Consider the following 21499-nt stretch of genomic DNA (forward strand, 5'->3'; position numbering starts at 1 on the left):
TCTGATATGATCAGGAAGCCTCTGATATGATCAGGAAGCCTCTGATATGATCAGGAAGCCTCTGATATGATCAGGAAGCCTCTGATATGATCAGGAAGCCTCTGATATGATCAGGAAGCCTCTGATATGATCAGGAAGCCTCTGATATGATCAGGAAGCCTCTGATATGATCAGGAAGCCTCTGATATGATCAGGAAGCCTCTGATATGATCAGGAAGCCTCTGATATGATCAGGAAGCCTCTGATATGATCAGGAAGCCTCTGATATGATCAGGAAGCCTCTGATATGATCAGGAAGCCTCTGATATGATCAGGAAGCCTCTGATATGATCAGGAAGCCTCTGATATGATCAGGAAGCCTCTGATATGATCAGGAAGCCTCTGATATGATCAGGAAGCCTCTGATATGATCAGGAAGCCTCTGATATGATCAGGAAGCCTCTGATATGATCAGGAAGCCTCTGATATGATCAGGAAGCCTCTGATATGATCAGGAAGCCTCTGATATGATCAGGAAGCCTCTGATATGATCAGGAAGCCTCTGATATGATCAGGAAGCCTCTGATATGATCAGGAAGCCTCTGATATGATCAGGAAGCCTCTGATATGATCAGGAAGCCTCTGATATGATCAGGAAGCCTCTGATATGATCAGGAAGCCTCTGATATGATCAGGAAGCCTCTGATATGATCAGGAAGCCTCTGATATGATCAGGAAGCCTCTGATATGATCAGGAAGCCTCTGATATGATCAGGAAGCCTCTGATATGATCAGGAAGCCTCTGATATGATCAGGAAGCCTCTGATATGATCAGGAAGCCTCTGATATGATCAGGAAGCCTCTGATATGATCAGGAAGCCTCTGATATGATCAGGAAGCCTCTGATATGATCAGGAAGCCTCTGATATGATCAGGAAGCCTCTGATATGATCAGGAAGCCTCTGATATGATCAGGAAGCCTCTGATATGATCAGGAAGCCTTCAACGTCTAAGCCCCTTTGGGAGCCCTTCTTACCATTAGCATCCTCTTGAATCCTGGTTCCAATGAGCCAATCTCCAGCAGCCAACAGCCTGGATGAGTCATTTGATTGCAATCCACCAGCAACTGCAGCCTGTCTGAGTTCTTCAGCCGCTGAGCCCCTCTTTGGTTTGCTGCCCTGGTCACAGTCCTGTAGGGTCATCTCCTATGCCTCTCGTCCATGCGGGGGTGGGGTGTTATCCCCATTTCTGGTGACCTATGCTAGTCCACTGTACCTCAGAGTCTGCAGCCCCTCGACGCTGCTGCTGAGCACAGGTACCGTCATTTTGGGCACAAACCTTCATGGTTGCAGGATTTTAATTAAAAGCACCATCAGTTCCTTTAACAGTCCATTCAAAGCCTGTACAGAGCTCCTGGGCGGTTGAAATTGAGGAGCGGCACTGAGTCTTTGCTTTCCCAGGCTGCATTCAGATCCAAATCTTTAATGTGTATGACAAACAACATGTTTTCCAGCATGGATCCACTGGTCAAAGATATTGTATCATAAGAGTAGGTGCTCTCCTAACATCAGTGATGGGAAGTTGTTGGAATTAAGGTGTACCTGGAGGTGCATGGCAAGATGTGCCAAAGTCAGCATGGTTTCCTTAAGGAAAAATCTTGGCTGACAAACCTACTGAATTTTTTTGAGGAAACCTCAAGCAGGCGAGACAAAGGGATGTTGTATATTTGGACTTTCAAAGGTGCCACACACATGAGGCTGCCGCATGAGATGAAAGCCCATGGAATTACAGGAAAGATACTAGCATGGGTAGAGCATTAGCTGATCTACAAGAAACAGAAAATGGGAATAAAGAGAACCTATTTTGGTTGGCTACTGGCTGATACAAGGATAGGCGGAGGGGGGAGGTGGTGAGGGGTGGGGGAAGGATAGGCTGCAGAGAGTCTTAGATTAGCAGAATGGGCAAAGACGTGACAAGTGAATAACAGTATTGGCAAGTGAGCAATCATGCACTTTAATAGAAGGAATAAAAGGAACCTTGAAAGCAGTAGGTTGAGGATCCTGATGGATAGACCACAAGAAATAGGAGCAGTAGGAGGTTATTTGGACCAGAGTCTGCTCTGCCATTCCATCATGATCTGATGGATCATGATCTGTATTTATAAATACAGATGATCAAAGGGACATGAAAGTCCTCATGCAATATACTCTAAAGATTAACCTCCAGTTTGAGTCACGGTGAAGATGAATATGATGTTGGCATTCCTATCTAGAGGAACAGGATATAAAAGCAGGCATGTGATGTTGAGGCTTGGTGAGGCCTCACTTGGAGCATGGGGTACAGTTTTTAGCTCCTTGCTTAAGAAAAGATGTGCTAGCATTGGAGAGGGTTCAGAGAAGATTTGCAAGAATGATTCCTGGAATGAAGGGATTGGCATATGAGTAATGTTTGATGGTCCTTTGACTATACTCTTTAGAGTTAAGAAGAATGAGGGAGACCTCATGGAAGCATTTTGAATGTTGAATGGCTTGGACAGAGTAGATGTGGAAAAGTTGTTTCCAGTGGTAGGGAGTCGAGGACAAGAAGGCATCACTTCAGAATTGACGGGTACCCATTTAAAACAGTTGCGGAGCAATGTGTTTTGCTAGAAGAGGGTTGAACCTCTGGAATTTGCTGCCATGGGCAGCTGTGGAGGCCAGGTTGTTGGGTATATTTAAGAGAGATTGAATAGTCAGGTTATCAAAAGCAATAGGCGGAAGGCAGATCAGTGGGGCTGAGTGGGAGAATGGATCAGATCATGATGGAATGGCAGAGCAGACTCTGGTCCAAATAACCTCCTACTGCTCCTATTTCTTGTGGTCTATCCATCAGGATCCTCAATCTACTGCTTTCAAGGTTCCTTTTATTATCATGTAATAATGCATTAAAAATGTAACACACTGATGTACTTTAACTTTAGTTTTAACAATATGAACAATAGAAGCAAAAGAGAATCCATTCAGTATCACTGAATGTCTGTTGAATAGTCTCCAGCACTCCCGCTACCTCTAGCTTCAGACTCCTGTTTGATTTGTCGGCAATGTGACCGATAGATCCAAACCTCCCATAGAATCAATGCTTGAGGCCCAACGGGAGCCCTTCTTGCTCTCCATGCGATCTTGAATCATGGCTCCGATGCCTGGTTCCCATGAGCCAGTGTCTAACAGCCCTTGCGGTATCCCTACCGTCATTCAGCTGCTGACCCCCTCGTGGGTCTGGTGCCATCATCATCTTCCCTCTAGGGTGGTCTCCTCTGCCATCAAGCCAACTTTGGATCCAACTTGCTTTATATCCCGAGGATTCTAACCTTTTGGACTAACCTAACATGTGGGACCTTGTCAAAGGCCCAACTGAAGTTGATGTAGATGAAGTTGAGCACACTGCCCAGATCTATATGTTTTACTAGTACTGCAAAAATAAACTAATAAGACAAAGAGAATGTTTCACCAACATATCTGTTATCTTGATGTTGCCTTTACAACTGCAGATTAAACTATTCTCTTTTTGAGAATTTTTCAGTACTTCCCTATTGCTGACATCAGGCTCAATGGCCTGTTATTACCTGGCTTATCCCTGCTGCCCTTCTTGAATAAAGATTTGATATTTCATTTCCTCTATTCAGCTGGCACTTCACATGTGGCCAGTGAAAATTCAGGAAAGACGCCACCAACTATCATGTCATTTGCAAAATTTGTCATTGCGAAATTAATCATACCTCCAATATACGCTTCTTTAGAACATTAAACAGCAAGGATTGTTATTTGCAATGTAATAAGGCAAGCCAGCAAAGTCCATAGGTCTGGCACAAGATTGCTATGAAGTTTGTTACAGAGTGCAATAAAGACATTTATATTTCAATATTAAGTCTGAGATTTACTGAATGGTTGAGCAAGGAACTTGCTCAGCCAGTCAAAAGGATGTGTGCAAATTTTTGAGCTTCGTTCCACCTTAATCTTACTGAATTGTCTATCCCTGTTAGGTTCATTTTCTGTATCTCGCCTCTTTTTAAATATCTTAAACTTCTTTGGATGCATGTCTGGATATTCCAGAACATGGGTTCAGAGTTTAGAAGAGGAGTCCCATGGTAGAGTTGTTAGCCAATTGAAAAGTAAATTGAATGTATATGCAGGAGAAAGGGAATAAATGAGTGCTCAAAGTTGGTACCTGAGCCATAAGGTTCCTTTTTTTTGTGTATGTCCCCTGAAAACTGGAAAGGTAATGTAATTTTATTTTTCAAACATACTTAAGAATTAATGTTTTTATAGATGTATGTTGATTTGCTTCGATGGTTGAATTTTTTCCTTACTTTGTAAAATATTCTTATTGAGTTTAACATATAATTTTAGAGTTTTAGAAGAGAAAGCACAAAACTAATCATTTGTATACATAAAAGCACACACAGAAAAGAAAAAAATAGATGAAACTGTTGAGAATTTCTTAATAAACAGAAAAAAAAAATTTGAATGTTAAACCTGTTTGCTGAGTTTAAACAAAAAGTGATAAAAATTAAAAGGGAGGAAAAAACCTAAGAACTACATCTAATCTACCCCTTCCCTCTAATCATGGTTACCTTAGATAATAAATAAAACTAGATCCACTGGTGACCCCCCACCGACATTGGACAGTGAATCTCTGGAGCACATTATAATTTTTTAATTCTTCCAATTATAATTCTAAGAATGGACCCCACAATTTTATAAACTAAAATTTCAATCTTTAATATTATAACTAATTTTCTTCAAACTTAAATAGGACATTGCATCATATAACCACTGTGTATGAAGACTGGATGAATCATCTTTCCATTTAATTAAGATTGTTTGTCGAGCTATCAACGTGGGAAAAGTTGAAACTCTCTCCTGAGATGTGGACATATGTTTATTTGGGTCGCAAGAAAAACCAAACAGAGCAATTAATGGAAAAGGTTCTAAATTAATCTTAAGAATCATTGATAAAGTTTGAAAAATTTCTTTCCAGAATCTCTCTAAATTTGGGCACTCCCAAAATGTATGGATCAGAGGAGCTTCAAAAATTTTACATTTCTCACAAAGTGGATCAATATCTGCAGAAATATGAGACAGTTTAAGTTTGGACATGTGAGTTCTGTGTACCATCTTAAATTGTTATGAGCACTCTCTTGCATAAAATGTGGAATTATTAACGAAGCTGAGAGTAGAGCACTAATCTTCATCTGAAAATGTTATGTTCAAATTTCGTTCCCAATCACTCTTAATCCCAGCCGTGGGGACTGATTTTTTAAAAAAATCCTATAAATACATGATATCAATCCACCATGAAAATAAAACCGCAAGTTAAAAAATAGCTCAAGAATATTAGTATTTGAAATTCACGGGAAATTAGAAAGCTTACTCTAATTTGTAAATAGCTTTAAAAAAAATAAAATTTGGCTAGTAATTGTTCAAAAGAGGCAAAATTATCTTGAATAAAGAGATTGTTAAAACTTTTAACATTTATTATATTTCCTGTTCCTGTGGGCTTTGTTCCATAATTATGTTTTCTCATTTGGTGATAAGTCAGCCATATTATTATTCCTATTTAGAAAACAAATAATAAAAGTTGTGCCTTTTCCTCTCTTTGCCAAGAGGGATCTAATTTCAGAAGTACTCTGGACAGAGCTGTCGAGGCTGATAAAGTGGTCCGAGAGCGTTATGGTAATAACAGCGAAGTCATTGGTCTTCTTTGCAAACCTGAAGCAGAGCTGAATGCTGCCATACCATCTGGCAATCCCACAAAATCTCTTCAAGGAAGTGAGGTAAAATCAGATTTGCTTTCCTCCTATAATGGCTCATGACAAAAACCTGAAATGAATGAGGGCAGAGGGAATTAGCATAGGAGAAAATAACTTGGCAAAAATGGGGAGAATAGGATTGAGTGAATTGATCTGAGAACTCACACTGAATCACTATCCAAAGGAAACTGCACAAAAAAAAGTAATTGTTAAGTTTCACCTCAGCTGATGCTTAAAATCTTTGGAGTGCTGATTCTAATTGGAGAAGGTCAGATTTTTTTTCTACTTGGGTAACAGGTGAATTCAGTGCAGAAATGAATTAGGTTTGGGTCATTCACAGTGTGTGGCTAAACTTCTCAAGTTCAAAATTATAATTTAAAGGTATTGACTGGCTTCAACAGTTAACACTGGGGGATGATTAAAATCTAATCATTGAATTTTTGACAAAGCTCCCATTCACTGACAATGGAGTTTCTCAGAGGACAAAAAAAAATGTACAATTCAAATGTTCATCCAGAAACAATTGAGTTCACAGATAGACATGAAGAGAGGTTTTGGTCTTGAAACATTAACTGTTTCTTATTTCAAAAATGCTACCTGATGTGCTGGATGCTTCCAGTGTTGTCTAGTTTTATTTCATACATCGACCGAAGGGGTGACAAGGATTGTTCTTGGCAGGAAATAATGTATCATTTGGTTTGTTCTTGTAATACATCTTTAATTCATATCCCCAAGTTTGTGGCATTTGTTTTCACAGTTGACATTCATGACCTTGAGTTAACTACTGGTTATGACAAGCTTCAAAATTTACAATTTATCTCTCTGATAATCTATTTGGATTAGACTCGATGCTACCTTTGGCTGGAAATTGCGAACAAAAATGCTTGCAGATTCACAACCTTGCTGACACTGATCTTTGGGAGAACTCAGAAGATTCTTCAGTATGATGGAGAAGTTAATTTATTATAGAGACATGAGAAGTTCAGTCTGTTCTCCCTGGAGCAGAGGAAACGAAGGGAGGACATGATTTAAATGTATAAGAAAATATTTCAGGGTAGAAATAGCATAACCTGCAGGAATATTTTCCCCATACCAGAGGGTGATCAAAGTGAGGAGACAGATTTTGGGGAAAGAGGAAGAAGTTTTAACTGCATAGATTGAGTGAGAGATAGGAATCAGATTTGGGCATTGCAATCGATCCATAATGCTGGTCAGATCAATGTGTAGATAGTATGACTATCTTAATTAATTATAGATTTAGACTGATTCAGTATAATTTTTTGCACCAATTGAAATTTTAAAAAATATTTAAAATTTTAAAGATACAATGAATTAATAATGAATTACATATATAAGACAATACATGTGGTTTCCCTCCCCACCACCCACCTCCTTCCTAAATACCTCTAAGAAAGAAATCATCAATGGATATATAAATTCAAATCAACCTCCTTGAAAATGAGAACGACCATCAGGACGGGCTCCTGGAAGCTTAAATTTTCAAACCTACTTGTTTTATTATATTTTATGTATTATATTTATCATATAAATTGTTTTTTTTCCAAGAGGAATACAAGATATGCCATCTCTGCATCCCCAAATTCATATCAGACTTCCAAGTAATAGCTAAACATTTCCTTGAAACAGCTAAAGCCAATTGTAAATTTCCAATTTGAAACATAATTAACCTTAATTTTAAACTAAACATTTTAATATTTCTCAGTAAAAATAACATTGGATCTAATGAAAGTTTAACCTTTAATGCTTTCTCTAAAAATACTTCAATTTGTATCTAAAATGACTTAAACCTAATACACTGCCAAGTCGATTGAAAAGAACCTATCTCTTTGATATCTAAAACTTAATTCTGAAGAAATTAAATATTTTTAATTTTTGAGGTGTTAAATACAGTGAATTGTATCAAGATGAATATTTTACCAAGGATTCAATATCATCAATCTTTTCCTCAATTTTTTTTTAAGGATCTAAATTCAATAATCAGAAAATAAGGAAATTTTTGTGGAAAAGTAAAATGGTAAGAGTACCTTCAGAGAAATTAACTTGGAAATTTGAATTAGATGGCTTACAACTACCACATTTTCAAAATTAATGCAAAGCTGCTCAGTTGAAATTTATTAATGGAATATTTGATTTATTGAAATCTTTAACATGGGCAAATATAGAATTAACTAAAATAGATGCAAAATCTATACTAGAATTTATTTACAAATGGAATACTAAATTATTAATCATTAATAAAGACCCACCCATATTGAAACAATTAATTGAATTATGGAGTAAAAATAGATTATGAGATGGGGGGGAAGGTAAGATTTCACATAAAACACCTTTATATTAAATTTTTCCTTTTACTGTTAATCAATTTTTTAAAGATATGGAATCAAATGTGGATTAAAATGCTGGAAGATTGTTTTGAAGCTGCATTTTTTTTTTCAACGAATGAAAGAAATATAATGTTACAAATAATACCTTTTTTGTTATTATCAAAAATCTTTTTTAATTGATAAATTAGGTCAAAGTCGAAGATTACGTGGACAATCTGAGTTAGAAATTTTACTTACTAATGGAGGTATTAATAAACTTATTTCAGAAATTTCCAAACTGCTTCAAAGGAAAATGGTCAAATTCATAAATCAAGATTAAAGTGGGAATTGATTTAGGTAGACCAATATATCAAGATGATTGGAGAATGTTATATAAAGATAATATGACTAAAATTATTAATGTAAGATGTAGATTAGTACCAATTATATCTTTTTGCACCAATTATATCTCACACCTCAAAAGATGCATAAAAAATAAACCAGAATTTTCTGATAGGTGTTTTCGGTGTGGTACCTTTTTATATTCCACCTGTTTATGCTCACAATTAAGACCCATTGAGGGGAAGGGGTGGTGGCGTGATGGCTTAAGTTGGAGACGTGGAAATATGCCTCTCCCAGCAAATTAATTAAAACCTGAATTGAAAAAACTTCATTTAAAAGATTATTATATTGAGACTTGTTCTGAACTGAAATACAGTGGCTACAAGGAAACCAAAGACTCAAATAGCAAAGAAAATGACTATTAAAGAGGTTAGCATGATTGAAGAAACTGGACCTACCTTAACAACGAAGCCTTCGGAATAGCCTCCTCTCCCTCCGAGATAGACTCATGCTGCGATGGCAAAAGTTAATGCAACTCCAGGGCCGTTTCTCCGGGGAGCAGGCGAAGATGGCATTGGAGTTCAGAAAAAGATCGCTGGACAACAAATGTTGCAAGAACAAATGTGCATGCGCACAACTGAATTTATGTCATTAGAGGGTGCGACTGAGCCAGCCAAAACTGGGTTTGCTAGCATCGCCAGTCAGACCAGGGCTAGGCAACTGGCTCATAAGGAATCAAGATTAATTCCATCCTCAATTGAAGAGGTAGAAGGAAAAGAAGAAAAAATGTATGAAGAACTGGAGGGAGTAGGATTATTATATCATGGAGGAGCCCCAGTTTACTCAGGGTATGAAGGAACAAAGTTTGAATATTCTCAAGTTAAACTTCAAGGTGCAGATCCTTCAGTTCAGACTTCTTCACATGGATGAAATGATTAAACATATGGATGTCCAATTCCTGTCTATAAGATCTGATACAAATACACAATTTCAGTATCTTAACGGTAAAATGAATTTTATTAAATCAGAAATGGCAAAATAGTCTAAAACTGGATAAGGTTAAAGTCCAGAAAATTGAAGATATACAAGATTATCATTTTGAAGTAGAACAATGTAAAGATACAGTTAATAAAATGGAAGATTCTTTGACGGCTTGGAAGTTCAGAGGAAAGAACTTTTTACAGAAAATTGATTTATTTGAGTCTGAGAGCTGCAGAAATAATGTTAAAATTGTTGGACTGCCTGAAGATTTTGAAGGTCTTAATTCAATACAATTTTGGATTCCGGAAATTATGGGCCCTGAAAATTTTCAGAATAGATTGGAATTGAATAGAGCACATAGAGCTAATAAAAATAAACCATTTCCAGGACAAGTGCCATGCTCTATTCTGATCAGATGTTTATGTTATCAAGATAAAGAAATGGTATTAAGATTGGTGGTCCAAAATGCCAGGAAACAACAAGGCCTGTGAGTGATTAGAAATCATAGAGTATTTTCTATGCAGATTTGAGTATGTCTATTGTTAAAAGAAGAAAATAATTTAACTCTGCGAAATCTGTTCTTTGGAAGAAGGGATATAAATTTTCTTTTCAATACCCAGCCATACTTAGTTTTATCTGGAGAAAATCAATCACGATTTTTCACTGATGAAGGTGAAGCTCTGGCACTTGCTAATTCCTTGCCTATTAATAAATGAGATTTAACTCAAAACCAATCTGTTCAAAAGGTGAAATTGAGTCGAGAGAAGGTGCAAGGTAAACATCAGGTGTTCGAACGTCAAGTAATTGATTATAATCAAGTAAACCAGGATCTCGAAGAAGCTCTTTATACTTGAATTAATACATTTATGTGTATTCTGTCCAGGGGAGACAGACTTATTGTCTTCTCCCACATGCCACATAGTGGTGAGAGCCATTTCCCGTACAACAAAAGGATGTACTTTTTAAAAAAAATTGTCAGTACATTTTTTGTGGTTTTTTTTCCATGGGGTTTTTTTTTTGGATATGTCAGTTATTTTTGAAAATTTCTGTGGGGCTGGGGTCCACTGGGATGGTGGCGAGAGTTCTTTATTTTTGAAATTTGAGATATGGCTGTTAATAATGTATTAAATTTTGTAGCTTTTATTGTGAATGGGCTAAATAGCCAAATTAAGAGAAAGAAATTTGGCTTGTATTAAGAAACTGAGGATTGATATTGCTTTTTTTTTCCAAGAGACACATTTAACTGAAAAAAAAATCAAAAATTGTAACATGGGTTATATATTACACCTCAAAAATTAAAAGAATGGAGTCCCACGTTATCAGATAAATACTTTTGTTGTGAACAAGAAATTGGTACAATACTACATTCAACTTTGACATGTGAAAAAGTAATTTTTTTCTAGGATGAATTAAATATAATATTCAATCAAAAATCAAATACATATCCAAAAATAATTTCTATTAAATAATATAAATGATAAAGACATAGTTAAAATTGGATACATCTCAAAAACAATTTATGATTGCTTTAGCAGCAGCAAAAAAAAATGCATAGTAACAACTTCAAAATGGAAACATTTGAAAATACAGTGCTGATATATAGAAATAAATAGCTGTATTCCATTAGGAAAAAAATTACAGAGAAAGAGAGATTGACATATGTATGAATTTATGTATGTTAAGCATATAGTTTTCAAAGATTGTGACTTTATAAATTTAAAAAAATCAAAAATTAAAAAGAGTGAATAGGTCAATTTATAGCTTTTAATTCTAAGGCAAAAAGAGTTGCTATTTTGATTAATAAGATATTACCTTTTAAGCTAGAATATGTAGTTACAGATTCTGCACGAAGATTTGTTTTAGTTGTGACAGTTTTTAGAGGTGGTTTGGGAGGAATTGTTAGAGTAGCTTGCACACACACATTTTAAAGCACAGAATATTTGCAGGAGGCAACAAAGTATCGACAGCAGCTTGCCTGGGAGAGCATGTAATTTTTGCAGACAGAGGAGAACAGTTTTGCTCTCAGAGAGGGAGGGTGTGTGTGAGAGAGAGAGAGAGAGGAGACAGAAATTAGTTCCTGAAGGACAAGCTGGCAAACTTCGGAAGGCTGCTTGGTCAACGGAGAAGACTGGCGGTCTGAAAGGTGACCTGAAAGAAAGAGGATCATCTGGAGAACCCTGAAGGGGACAAGTTTCGTCAGCAAGACTGATTGAGAAGGAATCAGTTGTGGATGTCCTGGAAAAGGAATCTCTGAAAACCAGCAAGAACCCTCCTGAGTGGTAACCATTTGCCTGTTAAGCACCAAAGACTGGTGAACTTTGTTAATGCTAACTTCTGTTCACAGTACAAGAATTGCCTGCAACCAGTGAGATTGGACTGTGATCCAAAGAACTTTTCTAATCTTAAATGTACATTACACACACCTGTGCTTAATATTAGAGGGGGGATTAAGTAGTTAGGTAAGTTAAGTAATAAGTTAGAGTTCAATTCTGTTTTCTTTTTCAAATATAATTAAAAACTACTTATGTTGAAGTAACCCTGTGTTGTGGTACGTATCTATTGCTGCTGGTTTTTGGGGTCCTCTGGAGTCTGTAACATAGTAAATTGTCAACTTTACCCTGAAATGTAAATATTTATGCACTTAATATTGATGATGAAAAAAATTATTCCTTTTTTTAATATCTGGAAAATGTGTTAATTGGTGAGTATTTTAATTGTTTAGATCCATTGTTAGATAAGTCACAAAAATCAGTTACTAGAACAAAAATAGCTAAAAGAATTTTGACTTGGAAAGATTTGAATTTAGTGATATTTGGTGAAAATTAAATCCGGAAGAAATGAATTTGTCTTTTTATTTTTATAGATATGATTCTTATTCAAGATTGGCCATGCCAGTACTTTGAACTTTCTCCCATAATTTGTAATATTTTTGTCTTGTTTTTTGTATTAATTTTTCTGTTCTAGAAGTCTGTATTGAACTAAAATGCACTTTTTATTTAATAACAATCTTTTATAAATCTTATAAAATTACAGAATTCAATATTTTGTAACACTGAAGAATTGAATCTCCATCTATAAGTCACATCTATCTTTTATGAGCCTATACATGTCATTAGCAAAGGAGAATGGTCTGACAAAGTTCTACTTTCATATTAAGCAGATATTATACGTCCTACCAACTGTGCCGATAATTTAAAAAATCTATTCTAGAATAAGAATCATAACTAAATGAATCATACTGTCTTTGGAGATTTATTTAACAATGGATCTAGACAACAATTAAAATCTACCATTATCATTACATTTTCATGTACTTGTGCCAAATTTAAAAAAAGAATCTTGAATAAATTTCTCATCAACATTTGGACCATAAATGTTCATAAGTGTCCAAGATTCCAAATAAATTTGACAATTTGCAACAACAAACTGCAGAATCATTAATAACAGATTCTAATTTAAAAGGCAATTTCTAATTAATCAAAATAGCAACACCTTTTGCTTCTGAATTAAAAGATGAATCTATTACCTGACCAACCTAGTCTCTTTTTGACTTTTGATGTTCTTTTTCAGTAAATGAGTCTCATGTTTAAAAAAAGCAATATCTACTTTCATTTTCTTTATGTAAGCCAATACCTTTTTTCTCTTAATTGTGTTATTGCGCCCATTCACATTAAATGTCACAAAATTCAAATTAGTCATGGACATATTCAACATTTAAAATCTAAAACTCCCGCCATTCATGATGGGATTCTGGTCCATGGCAGTTCTACAAAATAACATACATATCCTGCAAATATGAAAAAAAAACCCAAAAAGCACTGCTTACACAAAGAGCAGTACTACTCCCTTCTATTATACAGGAAGTGACCAACTCCACCCAGTGGCTGATGACTTCCGAAGGAGAAATAAACAAGGCTGTCTCCCCTAAACAGAATACATTAAAAAAAATAGTAATCATCAATATTTCAACTATGATAAGGTGCTTCCAGATCTCTATTGGTCATCATCAATTTCAGTTAGTTCATGACACTCCACCTTTCGTGAACCATTTCTTCTCTTGGCTCATCTTAAGTTGTTGGGTAAACAGATCTTGATTCCTGTTCTGCTTATTATTAGGCAATAAATTAGCAAATAAAAGCTTCATCCTCATTAGCAAAGAATTGCGATTGATAGTCTCTGTATAAGACCTTAAATGTAGCAGGATATCTCAAGGCAATTTTTTTTCCCATAAAACAGCCTTAGCAGGATTAATTCCTTCCGATGTTTAATAATAATTTGGCTCAAATCTCCATGAAAGAATACCTTGTTATATCCAACCATCAAAAGGGTTTGACGTTTTTTTGCATTCTGAACTGCAATTCTCAATATCATTTCCTTATCTTGATATCGTAGACATTTAATTAGAATTGAGCGTTATTCTGGAAAGGATTTCCTCCGAGTATCTCTGAACTCTATCCAACTCCAACCTACTTGGAATATGTTCAGTTCCCAAGACTTCAGGAATCCATTTCTGAAAAAACTGTACAAGATCTGAGCCTTCAAAATCTTTGGGCAAACCCACAATTTTCACATTATTTCCAAGGCTTTGATTCTCCAGAGTATCAATTTTTTTTGCAGCAATTCTTCTCTGAACTTCCCAAGTAGTATAACAATCTTCTAATTTACCAACTGTATCTTTACATTGTTCTTATGACAATCCTGAAAATCTTCAATTTTTTGAATTTTATCCACTTTATTAGCACAGCTTGAAACATCCGTCTTAATAGTAATCATTTCTTCCTTCATACTATTAAATCGTGATTCAAATTGATCTTTAATTGGCATAAAACCTTGATTCATTTGGGTCGACAATATTTGAATTTGTTTTGACAATGTATCCAATTGACCTGAATGATCTACATAATAAGCAACTGTAGAAATTACAGCTTTGCCTTCCTGGACAGCATACTGAGGTAAGGGCTTTCCCTGTTGTATCAGTGTCTCTTCTCTCTGTTACTTGTAAAGTATCTTCTTCAGTCCTGACGTCTTCTTCTGTTGAAGTCGGTGTCTGTTGAACCTGCTTGTGGGATTTTAGCTTCCCCATCAACAATCAATTATATTTAACCCATCAAAAAAATTTTTAAATAATTCAACATTTTCAGATTTATGTTTTAGATGTGGCCAGGAAGTAAGTTAATTTTTTCATTCCACCTGGCAATGTTCTAAGGTAAAACTTTTCTGGATGGAAGTGAAAATATTCTTGGAAAAAATGTTAAAGGTTAAACTCCCGCTTCACATAATTTTATTTTGTTGGGTAATATTAAAATGATTAGTCTTAAATTAAGACTAACTATGTATCAAATTGAATTTTTACGATCAGCTTAGTTATTTCTAGGAAATGTGTAGCCATTACTTGGAAATCAGATGTAGATTTAGGAATGCAGAGATGGCATGCTGTAATTTACATTATAAATATTTCATTTTGAAAATATGAAGCCCATATTTACAATATGTTGGTTTGAAAATTTAGAGCTCTCAATAACTCGTTATGTTGGTAATTTTCAGCTCCACAGTTATTAAATTGAAGTTGTATATTTGTATTTTTAAATTTTCTTTCTCTTTCACCCTCTATTAGTGGTTTGGGGGGGGAGGGAGGGATAAGGGATATGTGTATATATTTGTGTGTGTGTGTGTGTATGTTTATGTATCTATATATATGTGTGTGTAAGTACATACACACCACGTATATCTTTCAATTTATTATTAATAATTGTAATGGTGGTTTTAAAAACATAAAGAAAATTTTTTAAACAAAACCCTTTTGGATAGAATTGGGGGAAGTATTGACAAAAATTGTGGGGGTGAATTTCCCTCTAGACCCAGAATTGTTGCTTTTGGGAATTTGGCAGTTATAAAAGTTAACTTGTCCAGAAGTAAGTCTAAATTTTTCAAAATTGCATTGTCAATAGCCAAGAAATGTATAGCAGTAACATGGAAATCCCATTCCCACTTCACATTGATCGTTGGAACATGGAAGTGCAAAATTGTATTCTCCTTGAAAAGATTACTTGTAGTCTTAGGAATAGATATATTATGTTCATCGAAATTTGAAACCTTATTTAAATTAGTTAAATGCCCAGATTGTATAGTTTATTTTGATAATTAGTATACTCCTTTATTAGAAATTAAATACTTTTAAAATGATGTGACCCTGAGATATCGAACCTTGCTCCTGTTGCTTTTTTTTACTATTTTCTTTCATTTTATCTCCCTCTATTCCCTCTGTCCCCTTTTCATTTGAGGGAGGGGGCACTTGTTTTTCTTTTGATCTTATGAATGTTTTTCCATGATTTTATATTCAATGTATTATAATATTGAGTCCTATATTCTGTATTTTTTTTAAAACAAATAAAATATTCAAAACAAAAAAGGAAGAATTTTAGAGGGATCTCAGGAGGATCTCCTTTACTCGGTGGTAAGTACATGAAGTATACTGTCTGAGAGAATGGGTTACTGACAGCATTTAGGAAGTTTCTGGATGAACTCTAGAATTGTTTAAGCATTGAAGGCTATGGTCCAAGTTCTAGGAGATTAGATTAATATGGAAGGTGTGTTCAAACTGCGGGCTGCTGGAGAGTGGCTCATGGGAATCAGATATCGGAAATGGGATTTAAGAGGGTGCTGAGGGCAAGAAGGGCTTCTGAAGGTCCCTGGTTGCTGAAGGCTCCTTTTTTGTGTCAGAGGTCTGGATCTGGACTTGGGTTGCCGATGGTTTGAACAGAACTAGAGTCTTGTGTGGCTGCAGAGGCCATGGGAATGCTGGAGAACCCCTGAATGCTCATTGATTCTGAGGGGGCTCTCTTTTGCTTGTCTTTCTCTGACTGGAAGGGGTGCCGGGCAATGCTAATAGTGAATCTTAGAAATTTCATGTATTGCATTTCTGTTTTATTACATGACAATAAATAGCATCTGATCTGAAGCTGGGCAAAATTGATTGCTTCCAAGTTGTATAATTGTGTGCCTTTCTACAATTAAGCAGTCCTCTGAATATTTGACTTGTATCTGCTGAAGTTGTAATGATCATTGATCTGTTTTCTTAGCAAAGTAACATTTGTAGACTACATTGTTTTTTTTTTGCTTTTTCTAAAACTGTTTTAAGTACTATTAATTGCCTTTCATTATAAAACTCAAATCTTCAAATAATTATTTTTGTCATTTGACTTCACAATGATCTTGCTTTAGGTTATTACACTTCTGAAGACACTTCTTGCTTCCTTGAATGAAGTTAAAAAGGAGCGAGAAACTCTTGAGAATGATATAAAATCAGTGGAGTTTGACATGTCAAGCACGTTTCTGACAGCATTGGCTCAGGATGGTGCCATAAATGAAGAAGGTATTTCCGTGACTGAGCTTGATCGAATTTATGGAAGCTACACTGAGAGAGTGCAAAAAAATTTGAAAAAGCAGGAAGAGTTGCTTGCAAATATCCAGGTAATTGCTATGATATTGTTTTGACTAATTAAACATGATCCTCTTTGTAAGTAAAAATCGTTACTGCTCATCAGGTCTTGAATAAAACTATAACTTTCAATTCTCACTTCCAAAATTCAAGAAAAGATGTGATGTTATTGGAGAGGGTGCAGAAGAGATTCACTAGGATGATTCCCGCAATGCAAAGGCTAATGTACAAGGAGCGTTTGGTAGCTCTTGGGATGTATTCATTGGAGTATAGGAGAATTGAGAGGCATTTTGTATTTTGAAAGGTTTGGGTAGGGTGGATGCGGGTAAGATGTTTCCCTTGGGGGAATTGAGGACAAGGGACACACTGCCACATACAGCAGTGGAAGCCAGGTCATTGGGAGTATTTAAACAAGAAATAGACAAATATCTCATTAGTGAGTGCATCAAGGGATATGGGGAAAAGGCAGAAATTGGAACTGGTTTAGGGTAGCTTAGTGTAGATTTACAGAACAGTCTCGATGGGCTTAGTGGCCACCTTCTGTTCCTTTGTCTTGTGATCTTGTGAATTATATTTTTGGAGTGATGGACCAGAATGAAAATTTGGTGGAATAAAAATAAGATTTGCATCAAAAGGCATTCAGGCATGCTACGTTGAATGTGTGTATCAGCCAGGGTTTTTATTTTGGGGGAAAAAAGTGAATATTTAGATATAAATAAAAACTTTTTTGGCACTGAACAATATTTGTCATTCTACGTCACTTTTGATCACCTAGATTGAGTTTCAACAAGACATTGGCTGGTTTTGTTTTTTGTGAGCAAAACGGAGTGACAGTTGATATGACACAAGTATATGAATCTATTTACCATGGTAGGGTGGACTCAAGCTGGAGGACATTGTTTTAAAGGTCGATGGTTGGTTTGAAGTGGATCTGCAGGTCATTTATCTACACAGTACAGTCTGTATCTAGAATGAGCTGCCAACATAGATAATAGAGATAAGAACAGTACAATGTTTGAGGCAATTGGGAAGGTACTTAAATGAACACTTAGTGTTCTAGTGTTCTTAGTGGAATATGAAATTAATACACATATTTGGGATTAGTATAGATGGACATGATGTCAGGCTTAAATATGGTGGGCCAAAGGGATTGTTTCTATGCTGTTTGACTCAACTCTGGGATGTTGACAGTAGGTTTACATGGACAAAGTTATTGTAATTCTTGCCCACACAATGCCCTCTCCTGATGCTCTCTGTCTCACTTCACTCTTTCTCACCTGTTTAACTGCATTTCTCCTCTTTTCACCGTTGTGAGGTCATTTCCCACTCTGTCTCTCCCATCCTGTCATAACTCAGGAGGCCAACAACATCAGATGAAAGGATGACTGGTCATTTTTGTTTTGCATACAATCTTGATGGTTCAGAGCTTGCAATAATTACTTGACTAGCAGTAACAACATCAGTGTAATGAATACTGCATTTTTACTTTTTAAATTTTTGTGTTCACTGCTGCCTTAAACTGGATTTGGGTTGAATTGATTTTAACATCATGATGTTGGATGACAATTTAAATCCTGATTCTCTTCTGACCAGAGTTCTCATGAGGAATTTTCAAAGTCGACACAATCGAACAATGTTGCTAATCAGAGGGATGAAATGCTTAAGAAGTTAGCAGCGGCACATGACCAGTTTGTTGAACTTCTCCGTAATTTGAGAGAAGGCACAAAAGTAAGTATTTTGATTGTAGTTGTAACTTTGGGGGGGGGGGGGGTGTTGGAAAATGATTTGAAGTATTTTCACTTCAAGTAGTTCTTAAATTTGCACAATTAGATCATCATGTTTGTTGAATCAAATTTGTAAAAGCAATTTCTGATGCTTTCAATTCAGATGCTTTCAAATTCTGATTCAATGAAATCTTAAGATAACTTTGGACTCTTTATTCTTCATCACTTACGATTTCTTTTCAATTTTCTCATCTAAAATGAAAAATTGACTTACTGCAAAACAGATTTTGAATGCAAAATTAGTCCACAGACTTTTTTTAAAAAAGATTTTTTTCAGGTAGCAAAGCTAATTCCAGGAGATTGAAGCTGCAAATTTAGCTTGTCTGAAACTTTGGCTTGTGTGAGCACAGTCTAAACTTCACATTATGATCTCTGCCCTTCTATCTAGCATTTTCAAATTTGCCTCCCTTGGATGTTAACAAATTTTTGAACCAATCCAAGTATTCTTTCGAAATTTGAAAGTGCATTCTCAAAACAACTGATTTTTTTCCCTTTAAATTGTAATTTTGTCAAATTTTCTTCTCTTATCCTCTACTTTGTTTGGGAATTTAAAGAAAGTATTGGAAAAAGGATGTTATTTAATCAGGAAAGGGTACAGAAAAGATTCACAGGAATGTTGCAAGGGCAAGAGAGTTTGAGTGAGCAAGGAAAGCCCAGATAGACTGGTCCATTTCTTGTGGAGCAGAGAAGGCTGATTGATGTTTATAAAACTATGAGAGACTTGGATAAGGTGAATGGTTACAGCTTTTTACACATGATCAGGGAGTGCAGAACTGGAGGGCATAGGTTTGAAGTGAGAGAGGAAAGATTTAAAAAAGGCCTGGGGTTACTTTCTTGGATGCATGTAGAATGAACTGCTAGAGGAAGCTGCAGAGACAGATAAAATTCTGACATTTAAAATGCATTTAGGCTGGTACTTGAATAGGTAAGGTTTAGAGAAATAGGAGCCAGTGCAGGGAAATGAGACGAGCTCTAATGCAGAACTTGTGAAGGATGGGTCGAGGGACCTGTTTCTGTGCTATTAGCTTGATGGGTAAATAATAGGCTTGCCAAACAGCACCAAACTGTTGAATCAGCATTATTCTCAGTGATGTGGAAGAGGGAGACAATAAGAACAAGTGCAGATCAATTGACATGGAATTCTCTACCTCCATCCCTTTGCAAATGTTGGTGTAGGCAATTACAAACCTTTATCTATACTCTTAGTGCTTACTAATTGAGAAATTGTCAAATTACATAATTATGACAAGAGAAATTGTTGACATCATACCACGTATAAATATTTCTTATTTGCAGTTCTATAATATGCTCACTGAGATCCTCCTAAAGTTCCAGTCGAAGTGTTCTGACATTGTGTTTGCTCGCAAGACAGAAAGAGATGAACTTTTAAAGTAAGAGCAATTTTACAGCTTATTCTTTCAGAGCTCCTGATCGTTTTGTATAACATTTATTTACATAAATACAACATTTGTTGACATAAATACTGTCTTGGCAGTGTTGCTGCTTAAGCACATTTTGTTGCATTATGTCCAATTTCATGTAACCTCTGATTCCAGTATTGCAACCTCAACCAAATGCTGTCGAGTTGAGTCTTGAGTTAAAAGTTGAATCTAAGGGGGGATGTGGCCATGCAAAGGACTGAGACAGACATGTTTTGGTTGAGCTCTCTGTGAAGAGTATTAAATAGATGGTCAAAGCTTAAAAATCAAGATCTATTTAATCAAAAATGGATAATACTAGCACCAAGAAACCAAGGCAGCCGAGAACAAAGACTGAAGAAGTTCCTAATCAACTGGGAACATCGGATGAAAGTCCAAAAGGGAACAGTCCAAAATGGCAATGGGACCGGCAGAACCAGGTAAAACTGGGGAGTCGGGTCAAGAGCTGAGCATCATCCTGGAAAAAATGGAGAATTTGAGTAACCGATTCATAAATGTTGAAATGGTGATGAGAGATATGATGGAGAAAATTACAAAAATAAAAGAGATTGTTCAAAAACCTGATAGAGAGAATAGGTTGACCAGTCTGAAGTAATGAAAACACATGAGAAACTTGAAGCTTTGGGGGAAAATAAAAGCCAAAGAATGGGAGTCTGATAAACAAGGACTCCTTGACAAAATTGATCAAATGGAAAACTTTGGTGGGGGGGAGATAAAAACAGCTTCCCCCACACCTTGATGAAGGGCTCAAGCCCAAAACGTTGATGTATCTTCACTTTTGCTGCATATAGGCACTGTTTGACCTGCTGAGTTTCTCCAGCATTTGTGTGTTTTTTCACTTAACCATGGTGTCAACAGAATGGAAAACTTTAGTCAGTGAAACATAATGTTTGAATTATTGGACGAAAGGAAGGAATTGAGGGAAGGGACCTGGTGAACATTTTTTTTCAAAAATGGATTGCACAAGTGTTGGGAGAAGACAAATTTGGAGAAAAACTGCACATCGAGAGATCTCACCTAACACTCAGACCCAGAAGAGCTGGCGATCAGTTCTGGTGAGACTTTAAAGCTACTGAGAAGGGAGATAATTCTTGGAGCAGCTTATGACTACACAGAATAATGGACCATATTTTTCAAGATTTTAGCCCAACCTTGATAAAGTGAACAAAAGAATTTGAAGTGAAAAGACAATTATGTGTTTAAAAACTTGAAATATGCAATGATATATCCTGCAACTTTGAGGGTCAACGTAGCATAAGAGAACCAGCAATTTTTCAAGAACAAGATGAGGTGGGATATTTTCTTCAAAGTATATAAAGGGAAAAAAAAAAGAAAAAACCATCAAGGTTGCCGAGGGAAAATATTGTGGAAATATTTTTAATGGAACTAAGTAAAAGTCGTACAAGATTTTTTTTTTATTTTTA

The 21499-nt window shown here is 35.8% G+C and overlaps 1 protein-coding gene across 4 annotated transcripts in view; it reads left to right on the plus strand.

Annotated features, from left to right (window-relative positions):
• pdcd6ip (programmed cell death 6 interacting protein) overlaps positions 1-21499 on the plus strand; it is a 103520-nt gene that overhangs the window by 71438 nt on the left and 10583 nt on the right. For all 4 annotated transcript variants that reach the window (XM_069920747.1, XM_069920749.1, XM_069920748.1 and 1 more), the window contains exons 12-15: positions 5622-5791; positions 16636-16884; positions 18446-18580; positions 19933-20027. In XM_069920747.1, the coding sequence (XP_069776848.1) occupies positions 5622-5791; positions 16636-16884; positions 18446-18580; positions 19933-20027 (649 nt within the window). The remainder of the gene's footprint in view (positions 1-5621; positions 5792-16635; positions 16885-18445; positions 18581-19932; positions 20028-21499) is intronic.

This window comes from Narcine bancroftii, chromosome 2, assembly GCF_036971445.1.
Source record: "Narcine bancroftii isolate sNarBan1 chromosome 2, sNarBan1.hap1, whole genome shotgun sequence".
Taxonomy (NCBI): domain Eukaryota; kingdom Metazoa; phylum Chordata; class Chondrichthyes; order Torpediniformes; family Narcinidae; genus Narcine; species Narcine bancroftii.